Source organism: Pelophylax lessonae (assembly GCF_965119305.1).
Source record: "Pelophylax lessonae genome assembly, chromosome: 3".
Taxonomy (NCBI): Eukaryota; Metazoa; Chordata; class Amphibia; order Anura; family Ranidae; genus Pelophylax; species Pelophylax lessonae.
The window spans coordinates 334,233,352-334,255,869 of NC_138770.1; the positions used below are offsets into that span (position 1 = coordinate 334,233,352).

The following is a 22,518-nucleotide window of genomic DNA, read 5'->3' on the forward strand; positions in this document are numbered from 1 at the left end:
AGTAGGAATTAGCATCTTATTTCACTTTAAGGCCCCTTTCACATGGGCGCCTCTATTTGGCAGACTCCGCTTGCTCAGTGGGGGATCGCTCCACTGATCCCCGCTGAGCAGACGGATGACAGGTCCGTCTCTGCTCACTGTGCAGAGCAGACACGGACACAGTCCTGCACTCCTCTAGGGGGAAATCTGGTGAAAACGAACATGCCTGTCAGTTTTCATCCAAACCTATCCAATCCACCTGACTGATGGAAAATAGGATCATCATCCATCTGGATTTTGTGGCAGGATTGGATCGGATAGTTGGATCGGATGTTAGCGGACATGTGTCCGTTGACATATGCTGCTCCATAGGGGAGAGTGCAAGCTCCGATCAGGTCCACCTGAAAAAGTCAGGCAGGTCTGATCGGACAGCCCGTGTGAAAGGGGCCATATACCTTACTGTATTTATTGCAATGTGTTTCCATTTCATATGTAGTACATTTTTATAATAATGAAATCTGTTAATGCAAAATAAAAATGAAATGGATCCGAATCAATTTGGATCATTCAATATGCCATTACATTATTTTGAAAGCTTCAAACATTAACAAAAGGCACAAACTATTGCATCATGTCATCGGAATGAAACAAATGAATTTGAATGAATTTGTTTTGTTGTAATTTATTTTGGAGTCGTTGAAATTCGTTACTATAGTGATTCTTCAAATAAAGAAAATTTTGCCTACATTTCAATTTGTAATGAAACAAATTGCACATGTCTACATACCACTGAAGGCCAAAGCTGACGTCTAGTATAATATCACAGAACACGCTTCTAAGTTCCACATTGCAAATGACAGGGTAGGTATGTAGAGTACATAAGCTCTACATTATTTTTAACTGATGTTCTCCCATGTTCCATAACCTCACGAGTTGAAGTCAGAATGTTTTAATGTACAGGTATTTGAACAGTGTTAGTCATACCGTATTTCAGCTTTCTTCAGCAACTCATCCCACCGACGCTCCAGGGTACTGAGCTGCTTCAAGATCTTGTCTTTATCCGTTTGGTCAGCAGTAGCAGCAATCTTTCCCCCCTCTCTTTTAATAACATCAATGGTTGGCTTTCGGTCATCAAGTAATCTTTGCAGCAACTGGTAACAAAATAAGAATGATTTAATACTTTATCAGGATGGCAGCTCATACAAATTCAAACTGTTTAAAAGGAAACTGAAAACAGTTTATGCTTTAGGCTGATGATTTATCTCTGTTGTTTTGCTCTACATAGAATCTTTATTTTACAAATACACATTCATTATAGGGAACATCCATAATCATGTACAATCTGCTGGCTTAATGTGAAAATATAAAATATGTGTATGCTATACAGAATATCATATTTACTTAACTATAAAATTAATCAAAAATATACCGTGAATAAGTTTATTAATCCTTAGGCTTTATGCACACTTGACGTTTTTACAGCGGCTGTTTTTGGCATCAGATATTTTTTTCTACAGCCAATAAACGCCCCAGCGTGTTATTCTATGTGTCCATGCACACATAGGCTGTTATTAGCAGTTTTTGGAAGGGGCATTATCTGGCTGTAAAAATGTAAAACCCAAAAACGAGTGGGTTTTGAGTGGCGTTTTTCAGCTGTAAAAATGCTCTAACGTTGATAAACGCCAAAAAAAAAATGGTGCTATCTGGCATTTCTTGACGTTTTTGATTCCATTGCTTTTTTTTAAGCCTGGGTTCGGTTTCGAGGTGTCGTTCATGGAACATAGCCTGGGTTCACACTGGTGCATGCTGAACACCGCATATGATTTGCCTCAAAAACGCACCGCAATCCTGTGCACATCACATGTGATGTCTGTGCGATGCGATTTGAGCCATATATTTTGTGTGGCTCAAATTGCATCACATTTGCACCAAGATATTGTGGGACCTTTTTTTTCCCCGCACCTAAATCTTATCGCATGGGTGTGAACACTCATGCAATGCAATTCAGGCAAGCATTGCATTGTGGGAAAGTGGGAGTTACGAAAATAGCAGAGAGGTGATTTTTAGCTGAAAACTCAAAAAAAAAAAAACACTTAAAAAATGCCAATGCAAAAAAGCTGAAAAACTCACTACAAAGCTACTGGCGTTTTTATAACGTCCAGTGTGCCGGAGGACTTAAAGTGGACTTGAAGACAAAAAAGAATGGTTTGCTTTGTTATTAGTAACTTCTAGAATTTAATTGTGCCTAAGCAATACCCTAAAAATATTTACCTTTAGTCTTAAATTTATCTTAAAAAACAGCAGGGCCAGGCACTCATGTACTAGCATCAGGAGATGTGAAATGAGATTTTGTGATATTGATATTGTGCCAATCACTGTTCCTTACTGGAGGTTTTGACATTAGGAAGTAGAGCCTTGCCCCTACCAAGATGGTCACCTTAACAAAGAGACGCAGGGTGTTATTTCCAAAAACTGGAGCGTGCAAAATTTGGTGCAGCTCTGCATAGAAACCAATCAGCTTTCAGGTTTTATTGTGAAAGCATAAATGAACAAGCTGAAGATAGAGGCCGATTGGCTACCATGCACAGCTGCACCAAATTCTGAGTGCTCCAGTTTTAGGCTTTATGCACACCCTGCCTACATTTACCACACCGCGATTTTGCTGCGATTTGCATTTTCCTGAGGCCAGAGGTCAAAATGTTCCTATCCTGAATGCGATTCTTCCGCATTCAGGAGAGGGAGGTTGAAGCTCCTCTAACCACAGCAGCTTCTAAACTCAGCTAAAGGCCTATCTGTACATTGACACAAAGGGGTTGATTTACTAAAGGCAAATAGGCTGTGCAGTTTGTAATATGCAGTTTCTCTCTGCAAGTGCAGTTGATCCAGAGCTTAGTAAATGAGGTAAAGATTCACTTTACAAAGAATGCCCAATCACATGCAAGGAAAAAAAAAAAAAAAATACAAAAACAGCATTTTTGCTTGCATGTGATTGGATGACGGAAGTCAGCAGAGCTTCTGCTCATTTATTAAGCTCTGGAGCAACTTAACTTTGCCTTTAGTAAATCCACCCCATAGGCTTTTACGGAGTTGAATTTAGGAGCTTTGGACAAAAAAAAACCCAAAAGCTCCTAAACTCAAGTTTAGGAGCTGCTAGAGTACATGAAGCCTTAGTAAATCTCCCCCACAGTGCAGAACTAGGCATGGTCAGTAATGGGGAATGATCAGCTGCAGGTAATATTGGTGATAAGCTCTTTGCCCTCTTCTCTCATTTTATTTTAGAACAGTTTGCAGAGTTGAGTTATTTTTAAGGACAATCCCCTTAGCAAGCTGAGTTTCTTTTAGCAATACATGCAGGCAGCATCTATCTAAAAGTTTAAAGTACACTTGTACCTAGACTATGGATTTTAAAGTATTTACATATTCTTAACAAGCAGTAAAAGAGCTTTAAAACCAGACATCCTAGCTGTTTGTAATGTGAAGTAAATAATTTGTAGGCCTCATGTGCATTAATGTTTACCAGCGCCTGCGTGCTAACACATAAAATCTCTATGGCTGTTCGCAGCTTTGCATGGTTAATTGCATTAAAATCACATTAACCCACGCATGCTTGTGCAGCACATTTTTCCGTATGCACTTCTTTTGCATTTGGGGAGAAGTGCTACATAAACGCCAATGCATATACAGCCATTTACTTGCAGTGACACCTACATGGGGCACATGAAACAACAGAAAAACAGAAGCGCGGGATCCAAGTTAGAATAAAAGCAAATCAAACATAATCAGGTTAAGATGAAGTAGCAGAAACTCCCGATCTATTAGCCGGCGTACAGGGATCTTGCTCTGACAGCTGTCAAAAGAAGCTGGACAGCGTCCTCAGCCGCTAGCTGTTGCCTCGTGGTAACCTCTACTTGAAGGCCATGGGGGCAGTAACGTTTTGATGGACAACAACTTTTTTCTATGTGCTATAAATTTCTGCTAAAAAATCAGTTGTTTTTTTCTAAGTTGAATCTCATTGCTCCTGTTTTTCTGTTGTTTGTGCTGCACCGGATCACCCCAGATCCGTTTATGAAAGCTGCAGTTTTCTATTAATCCATGATTTTTGGTTCCCTTGCGACCTGGATGGAACTTTTTGGTGCCATTCATTGTGGATACTGAAGCTGGGACTTGTGGTGCGCTGTAATGGTTTGTGTACATGTGGCATATGTGGCTCCCCAGGTGCCTGAGGGCACCAGAGATTTTATACCTCAGCACACGAGCAGGTAAGTGTCTTTGTGCATGAGACCTTAAAGATTCCCAAAGATGACAACAAAAACTCTAAGGGGTTGATTTACTAAAACTGGAGATTCCAAACTGGTGCAGCTATGCTTGGCAGCCAATCAGTGTGTGCACGTTTGCGCTCACATGTCGAAAGTAGGCCAGTCCATTCATTTTATTGGGCTGCCTTACCCACAAAAAAAGTGGGAAAGAAGTGTGCAATCGTTTTCTTTTTTAAATCGCGCTGCACAGAGCCACGTACGAAAACGGATGTCAATGTGTACGAGTGAGATGAAGAATTATTAGCACTCCGGCGTGTCATCTAAAGTGCAGCGCATTTCTCTACGGGGCCGAAATACACACAATTTCAAATGTGTTCTCCACCCAGAGACCTGAACCTAGGGTAAAAGTTGGGTTTCAGTGGGTTTCTAAGGCCCCTTTCACATGGGCTGACCAATTGGCCTGAAATACTAACATTGGGCCATCCTTTGCCGTCTATGGAGTGGCAGATGTCAACGAACTCATGCCCACACAGACACAGGACCACCTGTCCGTGTACACCCGCTGACATCTGATCTGATCCTATTTGCCAAAAACGGACATATGGGGGGTCTGCTCCCATCCGTCTGGTGAATCGGATCGGATGGCCGTCAGGTGTAAACGGACAGGTAGTCTGTAGAGAACAATGGGCTGTGTCTGCTTTTCATAAGCAGAGGGGGCACGGACAAGCCATCCACCTGCTCAGCAGAGATCAGCAGACAGAATACACTGATCAGCGCTGCAGCCAATTGGCTGCACCACTGATCCAAGCAAAATTTTCCAACAAGCTGGTAGTTAATAGTTAGATTAAGAAAGAGGTAGGGGGTGGCGCTGTCTAATATTCCAAGAAAAGGGGGTTATTTGTTAGTGCTATCACTAGTCACATGTAACAGGTATAGACCCAATATATAAATGAGGTAGCTATTGTGTCAAAGTGCCAAGTATGTGTAATTCACCTTTAAGGTGCCTAATGCTGTACATATAAAAAAAAAAAAAAAAAAAATGGATGTAAATGACACTTGAATGTCAGGTAAAATATTGCACAAGTGTGATATAACCAATAAATAATTATAACCGTGCATAAGTGATATATCTATATAAAGTGACAAGTGCTAAAGTGAATGCTGACAATAATAATACAGTATAAGTGTATAAAACTTAATACAACATAATACATATAGATCTATGTGCAATCGTGCTTGGAAAGTAACTCAAATAGTCCCCAATGATTAAAGTGACCTGTGCAAATAAAATAAAATAACGTGACTGGTAAATAAGGGGGAATAATTTGAATAGTGAAAATAAAGTGACATGTGCTCAAGACACCCAACATGAGTATCCAATGTCCAAAAAATAGATGAGTCTCTATTTAGTGAAGCAGTGATGGGTGCTCATATTCTAGGAAGCTGTAACAGATTTCTTCGTGTGTCCTGTACACACCAATGGATAACCCCGTGGTGGGTAGTGAGGTGCACAGGTCACTTTAATCATTGGGGACTATTTGAGTTACTTTCCAAGCACGATTGCACATAGATCTATATGTATTATGTTGTATTAAGTTTTATACACTTATACTGTATTATTATTGTCAGCATTCACTTTAGCACTTGTCACTTTATATAGATATATCACTTATGCACGGTTATAATTATTTATTGGTTATATCACACTTGTGCAATATTTTACCTGACATTCAAGTGTCATTTACATCCATTTTTTTTTTTTTTTTTTTTATATGTACAGCATTAGGCACCTTAAAGGTGAATTACACATACTTGGCACTTTGACACAATAGCTACCTCATTTATATATTGGGTCTATACCTGTTACATGTGACTAGTGATAGCACTAACAAATAACCCCCTTTTCTTGGAATATTAGACAGCGCCACCCCCTACCTCTTTCTTACACACCATATAGTCTTTGGACTATATTATAGGGAGGCAGCAGTCTTTACTATATATCCAATTAAGCCCGAGGCGCGGAGTTTTCCAACTCATACTTAATAGTTAGATTGCTTGCTAATTAACAAGAACAGCCATAAATGGATCAAAATTCTAACTTCTTTAGGCTTGCATGTTTTAGGTGACATGAATATATTTGCTTTGTTGTAGTATGGAAAAGAACTAAGTACGTTTACTCATAAAAAGCATGAGCAGCTATTATGTTTCAGCTGAAAACTGCTCTAGTACCTTTTGCTCCTGAATCTGAGCTTTGACCACCTTGAATTCAGCAGATGGTGACTTCTGATTTGCCACAAGCTCCTCTGTGTCCGCAAGCCAGCTCAGTATAGATTCAATTGCATCTTGAAATCGTCCACATTGGAGGAGAGCTTCTTGTAGTTGGGCTGCACGCTGAACAACCTACAAAAGAAAAGGTTTTCTTTAGTCTAACATATTGTAAACATATCAGACAGAACAGAATATGTCAGCTATAGCCTTATTTTTTAGTTTGAAAACTCCCACTATACTCCTTCATTTATTATCTTGGCTAGTGCATGTTTTTTTTATAAGAGGAAAAATAAATTTACTTTTTAAAGGCTGTAGTTACCCCTCCATTAGGCCAGCACTCTTTCACGAGCTGAGTGACAAAGACCTTTTTATAACAACACATTTAAACATGGGCAATCCTATTCTAATCTACAAATCAGTGGCAGCTGGTGCTCAATTTTTTTTTTGGGGGGGCGGCAAACAAACCCCCCCTCCTCGCCAGCCCCACAGCCCCGCACTCACCCCATCCTGGTCGCGGGCGGCTTCGGCAGCTTCCCCAGCTTCTTCTCCCGGGCCAATCCTGTCGCTTCTCCTCCCAGTCAATCTGGTCTTAGGACCCGCTTCCTGTCCGGTTTGCCCAGGAGGAGATCCAGGAAGACAATAGCGAATGTTTATTCACTAATGTCACAAGCGGGTAGGCTTCGGGCTCAGTGCAAACTCCAAGCCCAACCTTTTTGAAGCCAATTAGAGCCTCTGGCTCTAATCATGTGCTTCAAGAAAAAAAAAAAAAAAACCCATGCAGAACTCTATGCGTCCGGCACCCGCATGGAGATTAGGGGCCGACGCATAGAGATTAGGGGGCGGCGCCCCTACGCCCCTTATGGACCGGCTGCTACTGCTGTATATTTACTGTACTGTATGTAAATTGCAATCAACACCAGTGCGGTTCTTAGTGTGACAAAAGTATAAAAGATATAGGTTGAAAAATTCAATTCTGATGATTACCTGTCCTTTGTGATGCAGCTTTTCCAAGGGTGTCTGCTAGGGGCACACCAGAGACTTTCTGGCTGATGTACAAACATGTAAAATTGCAGACTTTTGGAAGCTATTATCTCCAGTGCATCCATAAATTATTAAAACACCCTTCAATTGTTCAATTTTGTTATGTTGCAGCCTGATACTACAGTTGTTCAAATCATTTTTTTCTCAATCTGCACTCAGTATCCAATAATGACAAAATGAAAACAGAACTTTAGAAATGTTTGCAAATGTTTGAAAAAGAAAAAACTGAAAGGATAGGTCCAGGGAAAACCTAACCAACACTAAACCTGCTCTGTGCCACATTCTAAAACCAATCTATCTAACCCTGTAAAGGAAAATCACTGTACTTACCTATCCTGCAGCCGATCCGGTCCAGTCCCACGCTAAGCTGTCAGCGGCGGCTTCAGTGTGGAGGCGAGTGCAGGAAAGTCACTCGACAGCAGAAGCCCCATAGTAAGTATATGGGTGACGTCACTTAATTTCACAGCCGTTGTCATTCCTCTCCTGCACACAGCTTCCGTCGCTGGAGACCGGACCGGATCAGGTGCAGAAAAGGTAAGTACAGCAATTTTTGCTTTACAGGGTTAGATAGATTAGGTTTAGAATGTGGCACAGAGCGGGTTTAGCGTTAGTTAGGTTTTGCCTGGACTTATTCTTGAAATATCACATTGGCATAAGTATTCAGACCCTTTGCAACAACACTTGACATTTAGCTCAGGTGCCTCCCATTTCACTTAATCTTTGCTGAAATGTTTGTACACCTTGACTGGAGTCCTCATGTGGTAAAATAAATCGATTGGCCATGATTTGGAAAGGCACACACCTCTCTATAAAAAACCGTATAGCTGGCAATGCATACTGTATCAGAGCAGAAGCTACAAGGTCAAAGGAACTGCCTGCAGAGCTCAGAGACAGGATTATTGCAACGCACAGAACTGAGGAAGGCTACAAAAAAATTTCTTCTACACTGAAGGTTCCAAAGAGCACAGTGGCCTCCACAATTCTCAAACAAAAAAAGCAGAACCAGGACTCTTCCAAGAGCTGGTCATCTGGCCAAACTGATCAATCGGGGGAGAAGAGCCTTAGTAAGAGAGGTGATCAAGAACGAGATGGTCACCCTGACAGAGCTCCAGAAGGACAACCATCACTGCAGCCCTCCACCAATCTGGGCTCTGAGGCAGAGTGGCTAGACAGAAGCCTCTGCTCAGTGCAAAACACTTACTTAGGTACATGTAATATTTCATTTTTTTCTTTTAAAAAATTCACAGACATTTCTAAAATGCGGTTTTCACTTTGTCATTATGTTGTACTGATTGTAGATTGATAAGAACAAAAATTAATATAAACAGCTGTAGTATCAGGCTGCATAAAAAAATTGAAAAAGTGAAGGGGGTCTGAATACTTTATGAATGCACTGTAAATGTCAATAAGCACCCTAAAGTGTATGTTTTATTTATTACGAGCATTTATATAGCACCAACAATTTACAAAGCATTTTATATACCAAATATTCACACCTGTTTCTGCCATCAAGGAGTTTATCATCTAATGTTCATATCACACATGCATACATACACATAGACTTACAAGGGCCAATTTAGAAAGGTATCCAGGGGAACTTGCAAACTCCATGACCCCAGTACTGTAAAGCAGAAATGCTAACCATTAAGGCACTGTGCTGTGCTATTTGGGATAGGGTAGGAAAGGACTGGAACCCCTGTCAAGTATTTATTAATGACTGTGGTCCCCTGGGGGGGGATTCACCATTCTTGATTTGTCCTGGTACAATTGTCAAAGATGGAAAGTAATGGAAATCACAAGATTTCCAAGTGGTCATCCAAAGTTAGGGTAAACATTCCTATAGTGATATCTGTTTTATTGACATCGGTCTTCCTGTGAGAAAGTATTTCTTACTTTGTAGCATATTGCATATGCATTAAAAAAGCATATTGAAATGCTTACTGATAACATATTCAAATAACAAAAAACATAATCATTAAAACAGAAAATCTCCACCAAAAAATGAGTACCCATTTAAGGGAGCTTTGCAATTGTGCCAAATTTATAAAACCAGCACAGCTGACTAGCTAGCTAGCAACATGACATCTTGTATACAATACAGAAGTAAGCCACGCAGGGACACTGGATGTCTGAGCAAGAACAAAATAAGCACAGTCTTGAATAAGTGCCCAGACATGAAAGGGAATATTTAGCACATAACTCAGAAAAGAAGAACAATAGGAAAGTGCTGAAATAAGACACAAAAACAAAGCTGAAGTCGGTACCTTTTTGTTCAGAGTATTCCACCTTGTGTTGACTTCCTCCAGATCGTGTTCTAAATTCTGGGTGCTGGTGTTTTTCGTAGCACTTTGAACAAGCCCCTGACCTAGCCAGTTCACCTCTTGTAGTCGAGCTTGAAGGGGTTCAATTTCTTCTTTCTGGAAAGCCTGAAAAGTTTAAAAAATACTTTGAATAAGTCTTTTGTGCTGATAATTTTTTTCCCCCTGTGCCTTAATTATATTCATAATAGTTTACTAGATATAAAGAACACCGTTTTCGTTGATGCTTCATCGCTGTGGGATGTAACTACTATACTATTAGTTATACTTAAAATACATCTGTACTGAAAAAAATCACAAAGGCTGCTATTTCTGACCTACTAATGAAAATGCTAGTTGCTTGGTTGTCTCTGGTTTGAATATTTTTCAGTCATTGACCAAGAAAAAGTATTTAATCTGTGTGCCAACGTATGAATGATGTAAAAAGTATTGAAGTCTTTGACTTAATATGAAAACCGGGCTACTGGCATTGTGGCCAGCAAGGGTAACCTACATGTTCCCTCAGCACACATTTGCTCTAAACAACACCACCAACACGTAATTAGTTTTATAGTAGTCTGAGAGTGTTGTATTGTGTTAATCATAAATACTTTGCATTAAAATAGGCTTACAATCCTGGTTGTGGTTGAAGAACAAAGAACCTACTTTGTTGAGTTTTTGGATTATGCATTATGTTAAATCTAGAGATGAAATGATTACTTAGAATGAGTTAAAGCGTAATACCTACAGTCAGGGTCAACGATATGGGGGTACAGCTGGCCCTCCTATATGGAGTCCGGGCCTCATTAGTTCAACAGGGAGGTCTGGGGAGCTGACAAGCAAAAGGAAAGGGATCCTGGACAGGGGGGGTGTAATCAGTGCAGTGGGGGGGGGGGGGCATAAACTGGAACCAATCCTCTGTGGCTCCCTCTGTGGCAGCTAAAAGCTAGATTTTTCTCCTTTTCCCTCCCACCAGATTTCAGCTGCCACAGGTAGGGCCACAGGGGATATGCTTAAAGTGGTTCTTAAGGCAAGACATGTTTTACCTCAATGTCTTTCCTACATTAAACACCTACTTGAGTCCTTTCTCGATCCAGCACAGTTCCAATCTGCAGCAGCAATCTATTCTCTCCCTGCTCTCACAGTACACAGAGGCAGTGGTATGAGCCATTGTCTCCTTGCTGCTTTCAATCAAATCCTGTGAGGACAGAGCGAGGGGCAGGGAAGAGTCACACTGTTTGTGTCTACGAAGAGACTGTGTGTCTTGGGAGTGCACCTGCCCGAGTGCCCCCATTGCAGCCGGCTTGCTATGGTGGCACTTACAGAAGAGAAGAAGCACCCCAGAAGTGGAGGTAAGGGGCCTGTAAGCATAAACATCTTTTTGATTTTAGGAAGAAAAATTGACTTTTGCCTTTATAACCACTTTCAGTTTGTAAATGAACAGGGACACTGTGTAGGGCTCTTCCTTACATAGTTACATAGTTACATAGTTAGTGAGGCTGAAAAAAGACACAAGTCCATCCAGTTCAACCTATGTGTGTGTGTTTGCTTTTAACCGTACATTGTATACCCCTGTATGTTGTGGTCTTTAAGGTGTCCATCCAATAGTTTTTTGAAACTATCAATGCTCCCCGCTGATACGACTGCTTGCGGAAGAGAATTCCACATCATTCCTATTATTGATCTGCACCTTAGGGTGCAGAGATAGAGATTGAAGACTGTGTCCTCAGTACCTTTCTCTGTCTCAAAAGTGAGACATCAGAGCTCCATTTGGACCCCTTATATTTCATCAAAGCCAGTGTTGTAAAAAAAAAAATGTAAATAAGAATTTTAAAATAAATGTAAAAAAAATATTAAAAAATTGTAAACAATTAATTTAAATAAAATTGTAAAACATAATAATAAAAAAAAATGTAAGGACTCATTCACATGGGTTCTCTGGCCCACAAAGTGTGAATAACTGTTTGTTTAGGCAGCTGGAGCTGCCTGTTACTCTAAGGGGACAAAGCAACCATACAGAGTTGCAGGTCCTAATGTGACAAGTGCAGGTGTTGGGTCCCTAATGCACACTGTCTGGGTTTCGGGGCCATACACCTGCACTTGTACATCTGTCAAATGAGGACCTGTGGCTCCTTTTGTACAGCCGCTGGCACCCCCATAGCGCAACATAGACTGCCTGCAAACAGCTCCAACCACATAATAAAAAACTCCCCAAAAGGATCCATAAGACCTTATTCGCATACAGATTTTTATTTATTAACTTAATGCAGTTTTGTCTTTGAGATTTAGCAGGAATTGTGTTTCTGTCTGCCAATAAAGATTTTAGTGTACTTTTAGTGAAAATATTCTTTGATATGTTCGGGAAAGGGAGGATTCTCTGTCAGGTAGGCTGAACGGGGACCCATCATTTCTAAAAGTATTCTTGCCTACAGTAAAGACAAATAAGGAACCATGGGGGGGGGGTTGTCAGGTAGGCTGAACAGGGACACATTATTTCTAACAGTATTCTTGCCTACAGTAAAGACAAATAAGGAACCCATATTGTTGGCATTGTGCCAACATATTGCGCCATGTGAGAACTGTTCACAAGCAATGTTGCCACATTAAAGTGTACAGAATCTGGGATACTAACTGCAGAAAAACTAAGCAAGAATAACAAGAATTACTATTGTAGCACCCTACAGGTAGGTGCTAGGTAAAGTATAGTGGGCCTTGGCTGCTTAACAGCAGGGCCATAATTTCAGCTTGACTGTCATGTCTCCAAGGTGTGGTTACTGAGAGGGGAGTCTCCCCACTGGCTCTGTGAGAGGATTCTCATAGGGCAGTGGAGGAAACCCAATCAGTGGCTCAGTCAGGCTTGTATCTACCCCAGAAGGCAGATTCTGCCACAGAGGATTCTGGGAGTGGGTATAAGTTTGAAGGGAACGCATGGCGCAGCGTTTTTGGCCGGAAGCAGAGTCCCAGGAGGGAGAGTACAGCTGTCTCTCCTCCTGTCAGAGGAAGCGGGTGTCCCGAGTGGCGGCCTGGGAATCCAGAGAGTGTGAAGCTGAGCTGCAGAGGGGATCCGGTGTGCTGAGAACCAGCGGAGAGAGAGAGAGGGGTCCAGTTCCAGGAAAGCCTACAAAGGTCGTGAGTACTGTGGACTGCCCCTGGGGGTCTGCCTAGTGTCAGAGGGGACCACTCCAGAGAAGGTTCTAGGTATCCAGGAGTCAGCTAGCGGTTAAAGAGGGTGCCTAGTCAGAGGACCCTGAAGTATTAGAGGGGGTACCTAGGTAGAGGACCCTGAAGTGTGAAAGGGGGCGCCTGTAGTTTGGGCCCTGAAGAGTCAGTGTACAGTGTGGAGTGTACAAATTAAGAGTTGCAGCAGCACAAGTATCTACACAGAGCAACCTCAGCCAGTGCAGGGCTGGAGGGACCTGTTCAGTGACTTTTGAGCTAAAACAGTGTCAGGAGTCAAGTGTTCTACAGTCCTGGATGTTCTGAGTTAAAGTCGAGGTTCCAGCACAGTTTCAGTACTACAGTATCTATAGGAGTCAGAAAGTGCTGGTCGGCATTCAGCTGGCATCAAGACAGCGCCAACAGGCATTTTTCTTCAAGTGTCCCAAAGTGTACCTAGTTGAGCCAGTGGAGTATCCCACTCATTCCCTTCTCCCATCCCCAAATACAATAAAGCAAACAAACCAAAGATGCCAGAATGGTCATTGTCTCAGTTCTCACACCTGGGTTCACAACTCAAAAGTGTTGGAGATGTGTCCGGTAACAATGGCAGACCCATATCAGGCACAAGGCCTGGAAAAACTGCTACACTATAAATGCATTTTTCATAGATAAAATGCATGCCAATATCTTAGTTTAACTGTTCTGAACTGCAGCTCCTGGTCTACTAAAACTGTAAAAAGTGACATAGAGAAGGAAGCATCAAGTGATATGAGGAAGCAAAGATCACACAGAACCCACTTTTCAGCTTACCCTTCCCCCACTCCTAGGATGCGACCAGCACATAGTGCACTAAATTAAGGACCTTTTCCAGAGTCAGAAAAAGATGGGATACCAAAAATTTCCAAGTTGTCACCAAAACAAGAAGCGAGGGTAAATATTCCAAAGGCTGCATCTGTTTTGGTGACATCTGTCTTGTGTGAATTATCTCTTGCTTTGCAGAGATGTCCAATTACTTCTTGTTGTGTCTTTAAAACAAGGAATGAAGAAAAATGTCCTTGACATGACTAGGATGGAAAAAAAACAACTGACAGGGTTTAAATTCCTTCCATGCTCTATCCAAAAGCAGTGACAAGTAGAAGGCAGCATCAAGTGATGTAAGCAGATTCCTCAGTTTACCTTTCCTCCACTCCTCTGATGAGGTCAGCAAATAGTACACTTAACCTCCCTGGCGGTATGATTATGTCAGGAATTACATACCAAAAGCGGTACAATTCTTTTCATGGAAATTTGGCGTTATGTATTATAGGCCTACAATTCTTAGTAATTACTGACTTAAACCTGACCAAAACAAGAGTCTAGTAGACATCCCAGATGTGATAAATTTGAAACACAAACGCACGAATTATAATCGAATCAATAATATTATTTTATTATTTAATATATATAATAAAATTATATTATTGATTAGATTATAATTCATGCATTATATATTGTATATAGATATATGTGTGTGTGTATATATATATATATATATATATATACACACATATATATATATATATATAATATAACGCATGAATTATAATTGAATCAATAATATAATTTTATATATATATATATATGTGTGTGTGTGCATATATATATATATATATATATATATATATATATATACACACACATATATCTATATATATATATATAATACAAAATGTGTTTTGTGCAACGTTTTTTTTTTTTTTTTTTGAATTTCCCTCCCTAGTTCCGCTCCCATGCAGCATTGCTGCTGCAGGGAACGGAACTAGGAAGTGATCAGACCGACGGAGGACGGAGGAGCGGCGGGACTCTCGGCTGGCGATCTCAGCAATGAGAGATCATCGCTGGATCGCCAGGACAAGGTAAGAGAACACCGCTGCGCTCTCTGCACATCCACCCCGAGCGTGACTCGGGGTTACCGATCCTGCAATGAAAAACAAATCTAGCAAGGCCTCACAAATGAGAAAGAAAGAAAAATTAGTTTTTACAGACTGAACCAAGGGTACATTGTCTCCCTTGCTTTGTACAGGGGCTTACTAAATAAACTGATTATTTTTCATAACAGTATGGACACCAGATTTTAGGTGTTGATTTACTAAAGGCAAATAGACTGTGCACTATCCAAGTGCAGGTGTGCTTGTGCTTATTTTTACCAAAGCTTAGTGAATGTGGTGAAGCTTCACTTTGCGAAGAATACTCAATCGGATGCATGAAAAAAAAAAAAACAGTCTATTTGCATGCACATGATTGTATGATGGAAATTAGCAGAGGTTCACCACATTCATTAATCTCTGAGAAAAATGAGTGCAACTTCACCTACAAAATGAACAGTCTATTTGCTTTTCGTAAATCATACCATTGTGCTGGGTACACATGGAAAGATTTTTTTTCCTTCCAACCCAGCGAGACACACACAATGATCAGAGCTCACAGCCATTGGTTGTGAGCGCTGTTTGGATGCTGGCTTTCCAGCATGCTCGTTCGACAGAAGCCAGTCGTAAATGGTACACACAGGCCGAAAGTCAGTCGGTTACTGCTGAACTGACCGTTTTCGGCTTGTGCGTACTCAACTTTAATTTTCACTGTGAAAGCAATAGACAAATATTTAACAAAGTGCCTCACACCTTCTAACAAGACTGAGTTTTTCTTTACAGCCAACATAGGCAGTGGACTATGGTGGCAAACAACCACTGCAGTTATGCTTAACATGCTTCTGTCAGTAACACATTTCAATGTATAGGGAAAGCTTCTGTACTGCCACCATGCCTACCAGTAAAGAACACACAAGACAACTGGTCTATGGGGGCAGGACGTTTAAATCTGTCCCTGCTTCCTAGACCTAGGAATTATTTTAGTAGGATATTGTAAAAAAGCTCAATAGAACCTTCTATTACAAGTATTTACACATAATCACTTCTATTACCTTCAGAGTTCCTTGCCAGCTACTTGCCCGAAAGTGACTCCCGCGCGCATGTGCGTGAGTGACGTCATCGCAGCTCCGGCCACACACATCGCCGGAGCCGCCGAGCCCGGAATAGATGCAGAGGGAGAGATGACAGCTCCCACAGTGGTGTCTGGACATCTGTGCTTCGTTTTAAGGTAAGTATTTCATAATGAGCTAGTATGCGATGCATACTAGCTCATTATCCCTTTGTCTTGCAGGGTTTGTTTGTTTTTTTTGCTTTGTTTTTTTACGGCAGTATACAACCGCTTTAAAAGAGCTTGTCTCAGCAGTAAAATCTGGACAGACACTAGATTTTGTTTTTTTAAATACTGGGAGGTATTTTTTTTATATAATTTACGAATAAATTTGATGTGTGAATGAATGAAGACATATGGCATAAAGTATTGTAAGGGCTTCCTATGTTTCCTATTCATTGTTTTTCGTCATTAATAAAATATTACCAAATGCTAAAGCTCATTGCTATCGTTAACATATAAACAGATGCAAGAAGAATGCAAAACTTGACATTATTTCATCAGTCAACAAATAATTTGTTTAGTCTTGGATATGCTACCTTTGTTTCAAATAATATTTATCTTGAGTCTAGTGAACTGAAAAAGGTTTGTTTTGGGAACACAGAGGAGCAATAACATAGACATAGGGCTTAACACGCAGATATCACATGACCCTAATGCCGCAAAGGTTAATTGCTTTAACTTTATTGCAGTTTGTATGGCCAAAGCAAGATGTGAGGTCTTTTGTAAGAGCAGAATTCTATATCCAATTCATGATTTGGGTATGATTAAATATAGCCTCAAGAGTAATCCAGGCTTTAGCTAGTCCCCCCTGGCCAACTAGACATCCTCCATATTAACCAGCTGCTCTTGGGGTCATGTATTCACAATCCTATTGTTAAGTGCTCTACAACAATCAATATTAATGGGGAAATCAAAATCCATTCACTTTTTTACAGCAGTCAAGTATTTAACATAGCGAAATGAATTTAAACAATTGGGGGCACAGCATATGCTAAAGCCATACACATGGGAATACAATTATTTTGGAAAAAATAATTACACCCTCCAACAAGATTAATTTGCCCAACATGCACATCTACTATTCCATGTGTATTGGGCAATCTTCCAATTACTACATATAAGGCAGAAATGTGGGTATTCCTACTCATGTTTGCCATACCAGTACAGGTGATCTGAAAATGTTATTAACATTTCCATCCCACCCAATCACTGGTGACACCAATAGCCAAACATGATTGTGCACAAATAGGCAGACTATTGCACAATATTTCTAACAGGGTGTGTCAGAGGGGTTTTTGTTCACTGCAGAACTGAGTGTATGGAAATGCAAAATATAATGTCAAATGTATCTGCAACGAATTCTGATTAATCTCATAAGCATCCCAAATTATTTGGCAGTCTGGATAAAGCTTTTCAAGAATATCATATTTCTCTTATATTGGTAGAAACTATACAGGCACCACGTTATCACATACTGTACTATAAATATATGGAAAAGTATAGATAGATAGATAGATAGATAGATAGATAGATAGATAGATAGATAGATAGATAGATAGATAGATAGATAGATAGATAGATAGATAGATAGATAGATAGATAGATAGATAGGTAGATAGGTAGATAGATAGATAGATAGATAGATAGATAGATAGATAGATAGATAGATAGATAGATAGATAGATAGATAGATAGATAGATAGATAGATAGATAGATAGATAGATAGATAGATGGGTAGATAGATAGATAGATAGATAGATAGATAGATAGATAGATAGATAGATAGATAGATAGATAGATAGATAGATAGATAGATAGATAGATAGATAGATAGATAGATGGGTAGATAGATAGATAGATAGATAGATAGATAGATAGATAGATAGATAGATAGATAGATAGATAGATAGATAGATAGATAGATAGATAGATAGATAGATAGATAGATAGATAGATAGATAGATAGATAGATAGATGGGTAGATAGATAGATAGATAGATAGATAGATAGATAGATAGATAGATAGATAGATAGATAGATAGATAGATAGATAGATAGATAGATAGATAGATAGATAGATAGATAGATAGATAGATAGATAGATAGATAGATAGATAGATAGATAGATGGGTAGATAGATAGATAGATAGATAGATAGATAGATAGATAGATAGATAGATAGATAGATAGATAGATAGATAGATAGATAGATAGATAGATAGATAGATAGATAGATAGATAGATAGATAGATAGAACATTTTATAAATTGGCATTAATCAGATACGAGTATATTTGAAAAAGCTCCGGGTTGTTATTTCCTACTGAAAGTCTGAAGAGAAGTTGTCTACCCCAAAAAAACAAACCTACGTTCCTGTGTGTGATTACTTTGTATAACAGCACATCATTTTTTAACAAAAGGCACAAAGTCTTGTTATCACGTAACATAGTTAAAGGAAAGGTATTGCCCAACTATATAGCTTCCTTGGATGATACCAGTACTTTGCAGCTACGGAGGTGCAGAAAATACTGTTATTTTGCCCTAACTCTGCAAAGCTTTTCCTTTTTTGATTTGAAGAATATGACATATCTCAATGCTGAGACATAGTTTCCACCTCCTTCCACCTGTGGGTTTTTTCCTTATTAGGTCTTGTCAGTCTAACATAAGTATTTCTGCTCAGTTTATATAAAGATAGCCCCAGTGAAGAAATGAGAAGAGTGAGCAGGTTTTTAACCTTCTAACAAGCACGAGACAAAACTAAAATACACCCATGTTATTATAAGTAAACAGTCCACTTAAAATTTCCACTCTAATGAGAAGATTTGGAGTCAGTAGGGTTGATTTACTAATGCAAATAGGCTGTTCACTTTGCAAGACTGTTCCCCTTGCAGGGGGAATATTCCCCAGAACTTAGTTTTCTAGTTTTCTTTAAGATGAAGCTCTGCTGACTTCCAGCCTCCAATAATGTGCATGAAAAAAAACTTCCATTGCAAAGTGCAACATCCTGGGTAAAGTGAACAACCAATTTTCTTTTAATAAATCAATCCTTTTGTTTTCACCAGAGAGTTAGGCTATAATGGTGTCAGTGCTAAGAATGATGTCTTACCCCCGAGAAAGCACTGTTGTGTTAATATAAATGGGTTAATTTGCTAAAGGCAAATAGGCTATTACCTTTGGAAGAGAATTTTCACTTTGCAAGGGATTTTTCCAGTAGCTTATTGCAGGGCTCAACAAAACCCAGGCGCCAGGTCGCCATGTTGACTAGAAATAGTGTCTTTGCCTGGGCTTTTGTCAGCCCATTCACTGTTGGCGCTAGGCACCATTAGGGCAATCCTAACAGTCTCCTCACTGCTGCAATTATCTGTCTTATGTAACACCATCCGCCACTGCGCCGCCCACGCCCGCAAGTGTGCATCTCCGTACACTTGAAACATCCACTGTGTAGAAGCATACAGGTGCATCTCATAAAAAATTAGAATATCATCTAAAAGTTCATTTATTTCAGTAATTCAATACAAAAAGTGAAACATATATTTTATATAGATGCGTTACACGCAGAGTGATATATTTCAACCACTTCTTTCTTTTAATTTTGATGATTATGGCTTACAGCGTTTGAAAACCCAAAACTCAGTGTCTCAGAAAATTAGAATAATACATAAGACCATAAAAAAAAGGATTTTTAATACAGAAGTGTTGGCTTACTGAAAAGTATGCCAAGGAACAGTATAGTATGCACTTAATACTTGGTTGGGGCTCCTTTTGAATCAATTACTGCATCAATGCGGCGTGGCATGGAGGCGATCAGCCTGTGGCACTGCTGAAGTGTTATGGAAGCCCTGGTTGCTATGATAACAGCCTTCAGCTCATCTGCATTGTTGGGTCTGGTGTCTCTCATCTTCCTCTTGACAATACCCCACAGATTCTCTGTGGGGTTTAGGTCAGGCGAGTTTGCTGGCCAATCAAGCACAGCAATACCATGATCATTAAACCAGATATTGGTACTTTTGGCAGTGTGGGCAGGTGCCAAGTCCTGCTGGAAGATGAAATCAGCATCTCCATAAAGCTGGTCAGCAAAGGGAAGCATGAAGTGCTCTAGACTTTCTTGGTAGAGGGCTGCACTGACTTTGGACTTGATAAAACACAGTGGACCAACACCAGCAAATTCTCCACAGTCCGTGATGATTTAGGGATGACACATCTCACACAAGAAAAAAAAAAAAAAACTTTCCCCTCATTCACTAAGCTAAGGGAAAACTCACTTTGCATTTAATAAATAAACCCCAAAGTCTCACCAGTGCAAAACAGAAATGAATAAAACATAAAAGTTCAGCTATCTTATTCTAAAACTGATAAACCCAGTAATCCCCTGAAAAATACTAACCTAAGGGTTTAAAAATATTAAAAAGAATTTAGGTAAACTTAAGATAAGAAGGATATATGTCAGCTTGTAGAAGTGACAGTTTAAGATATGTATAAGAATACAATTTTAAAACATCTTGTGCAGTTTCTTTTCACAAGTACATGCTTGCTGATGGATTCATGACAAAAGCCTTGTTTGCATCTTTGTTGTCTTCCTTAAAAAGCAGGTCAGCAGTGCTGTTGCATCCTAGGATAGAATAACATCAGACCAACGAAAGAACAAAGGCTTTCCTAAAATACATTTAAAGAGTCACTGGGTTTGAATTACAATAGGCTATCAACAGGGGCGTAACTACAGGGGTTGCAGGGGTTGCAATTGCAACCGGGCCCCATGCTCCCGGGGGCCTGTGCGGCTCCCCTGTACACCTGGATAGGAGGGGCGGCGGGGGCAGCATGTAGAGAAATCCCTGTCCTTATTTTTCCTCCTGTAGCTACTGGAGGAAAATGGAGGAGATCGGTTCCTCTGTATACTGCCCCCGCCACTCCTCCTCTCCAGTTCACTTGTGTTCGGCTGTCTCTGGGCCCCTGTGTGCTCCCCCGGTCCCCCCCCCACACTGTGCTGCCCTCCCCCCCCCCTCCACTTTGCTCCCTCCCCTCTCCTCCCGGCTAATGCAGGGAATGTGTCACAATAGAGGCCCCAAGATGACAGGAAGGCGGCCCACTGCAGAACCTTTGAAAGGATTCCGCTGTGAGACCATAATAATGGGCCCCGCAATGAGAGTAAAGGGCCCCAGGATCAGTGGAAAGAGCCCCAGACTTGAAGGGAAGGGCCCCAACCAGGGGTGCGGGGGGCCCTTTATGGTTTCTTGCATTGGGGCCCTGAAGGTTCTAGTTACGCCTCTGGCTATCAACTTTGCTGGGAGTTTTTCTTCAGCATAGTCGATATCTTAAACATTTACTTTTCAAAGAATACCTAATCACAGGCAAGGAAAAAAGAAAAAAAAATGTATTTTTGCTTGCATAAGATTGGATGATGGAAGTCAGCAGAACTTCACTTCATTCACTAAACAAAGGGAAAATCCACTTAACAAACCAGAATTTTTTTAGTTGCTACAAGCACTAGCTCTACTTTTTAGACAAGGCCTTAAAGTGATTGTAAAGTCTTGTTTTTTTTCCTGCAAAATACCAAACATGTTATACTTACCTGCTCTGTTGCAGTGGTTTTGCACAGAGCAGCCCAGATCCTCCTCTTCTCGGGTCCCTCTTCTGTGATCCTGGCCCCTCCTTCCTGTTCAGTGCCCCCACAGCAAGCAGCTTGCTATGGGGGCACCTGAGCAAAGTCACAGCTCCCTGCATCAATTCAGACACACAGCCCGACCCCTCTCTCCGCTGATTGACTAGCTGACTTTGATTAACAGCAGCCAATGGTGCCGCAGCTGTGCCTCAGCCAATCAGGAGGGAGATTCTTGGACAGCTGAGACACTCGTGGACATCGCTCGACAGAGAGGGACCTCAGGTAAGTGGTGGGGGGGGGGGGGACGAGGGGGCTGCTGCACACAGAAGGCTTTTTATCTTAATGTATAGAGTGCATTATGATAAAAAAACCTTCTGCCTTTATAACTCCTTTAAGCTCTATTTCCCCTCCATGTTTCACACTGAAAAAGACTGGGGGGGGGGGGGGTGAGGGCAAAAAAACTAGTCTTCATAGCCTACATAGCAAGAGAAATCCTAAAAGCCAAAATAGTTAATGTACCCACAAAAATGACTAGTTTAGCATACACTATTTTACCAAAACTTGGGACCCCTGCCTTTACATGCACATGAACTTTAATGCCATCCCAGTCTTAGTCCGTGGGGTTCAATATTGTGTTGGAAAAAAAACCCTTTGCAGCTATAACAGCTTCAACTCTTCTGGGAAGGCTGTCCACAAGTTTTAGGAGTGTGTCTAACCGTCTTGGACAGATCACAGGTCCCAAAAGGCTGCAGGACCATTTACAAAGCACAGTGCATCTCTTGCATGCACAGAGGGCAGCCGGCTGTAAAGCTGCAAAGAAAGAAAAAAAAAATCACAGCCAGCTGTCCACAATAAACATGCTGGCGCCGGGGACCAGAAGAACAGCAAAGAAGAACAGCAAAGAAAT

The 22,518-nt window shown here is 40.6% G+C and overlaps 1 protein-coding gene across 10 annotated transcripts in view; it reads right to left on the reverse strand.

The window, feature by feature from the left end:
* The window catches only part of DST (dystonin), a 783,726-nt gene that overhangs the window by 120,189 nt on the left and 641,019 nt on the right, over positions 1-22,518 (reverse strand). For all 10 annotated transcript variants that reach the window (XM_082250079.1, XM_082250078.1, XM_082250081.1 and 7 more), the window contains 3 exons: positions 9,809-9,970; positions 6,465-6,635; positions 964-1,130 (listed from right to left, as the gene is read on the reverse strand). In XM_082250079.1, the coding sequence (XP_082106205.1) occupies positions 964-1,130; positions 6,465-6,635; positions 9,809-9,970 (500 nt within the window). The remainder of the gene's footprint in view (positions 1-963; positions 1,131-6,464; positions 6,636-9,808; positions 9,971-22,518) is intronic.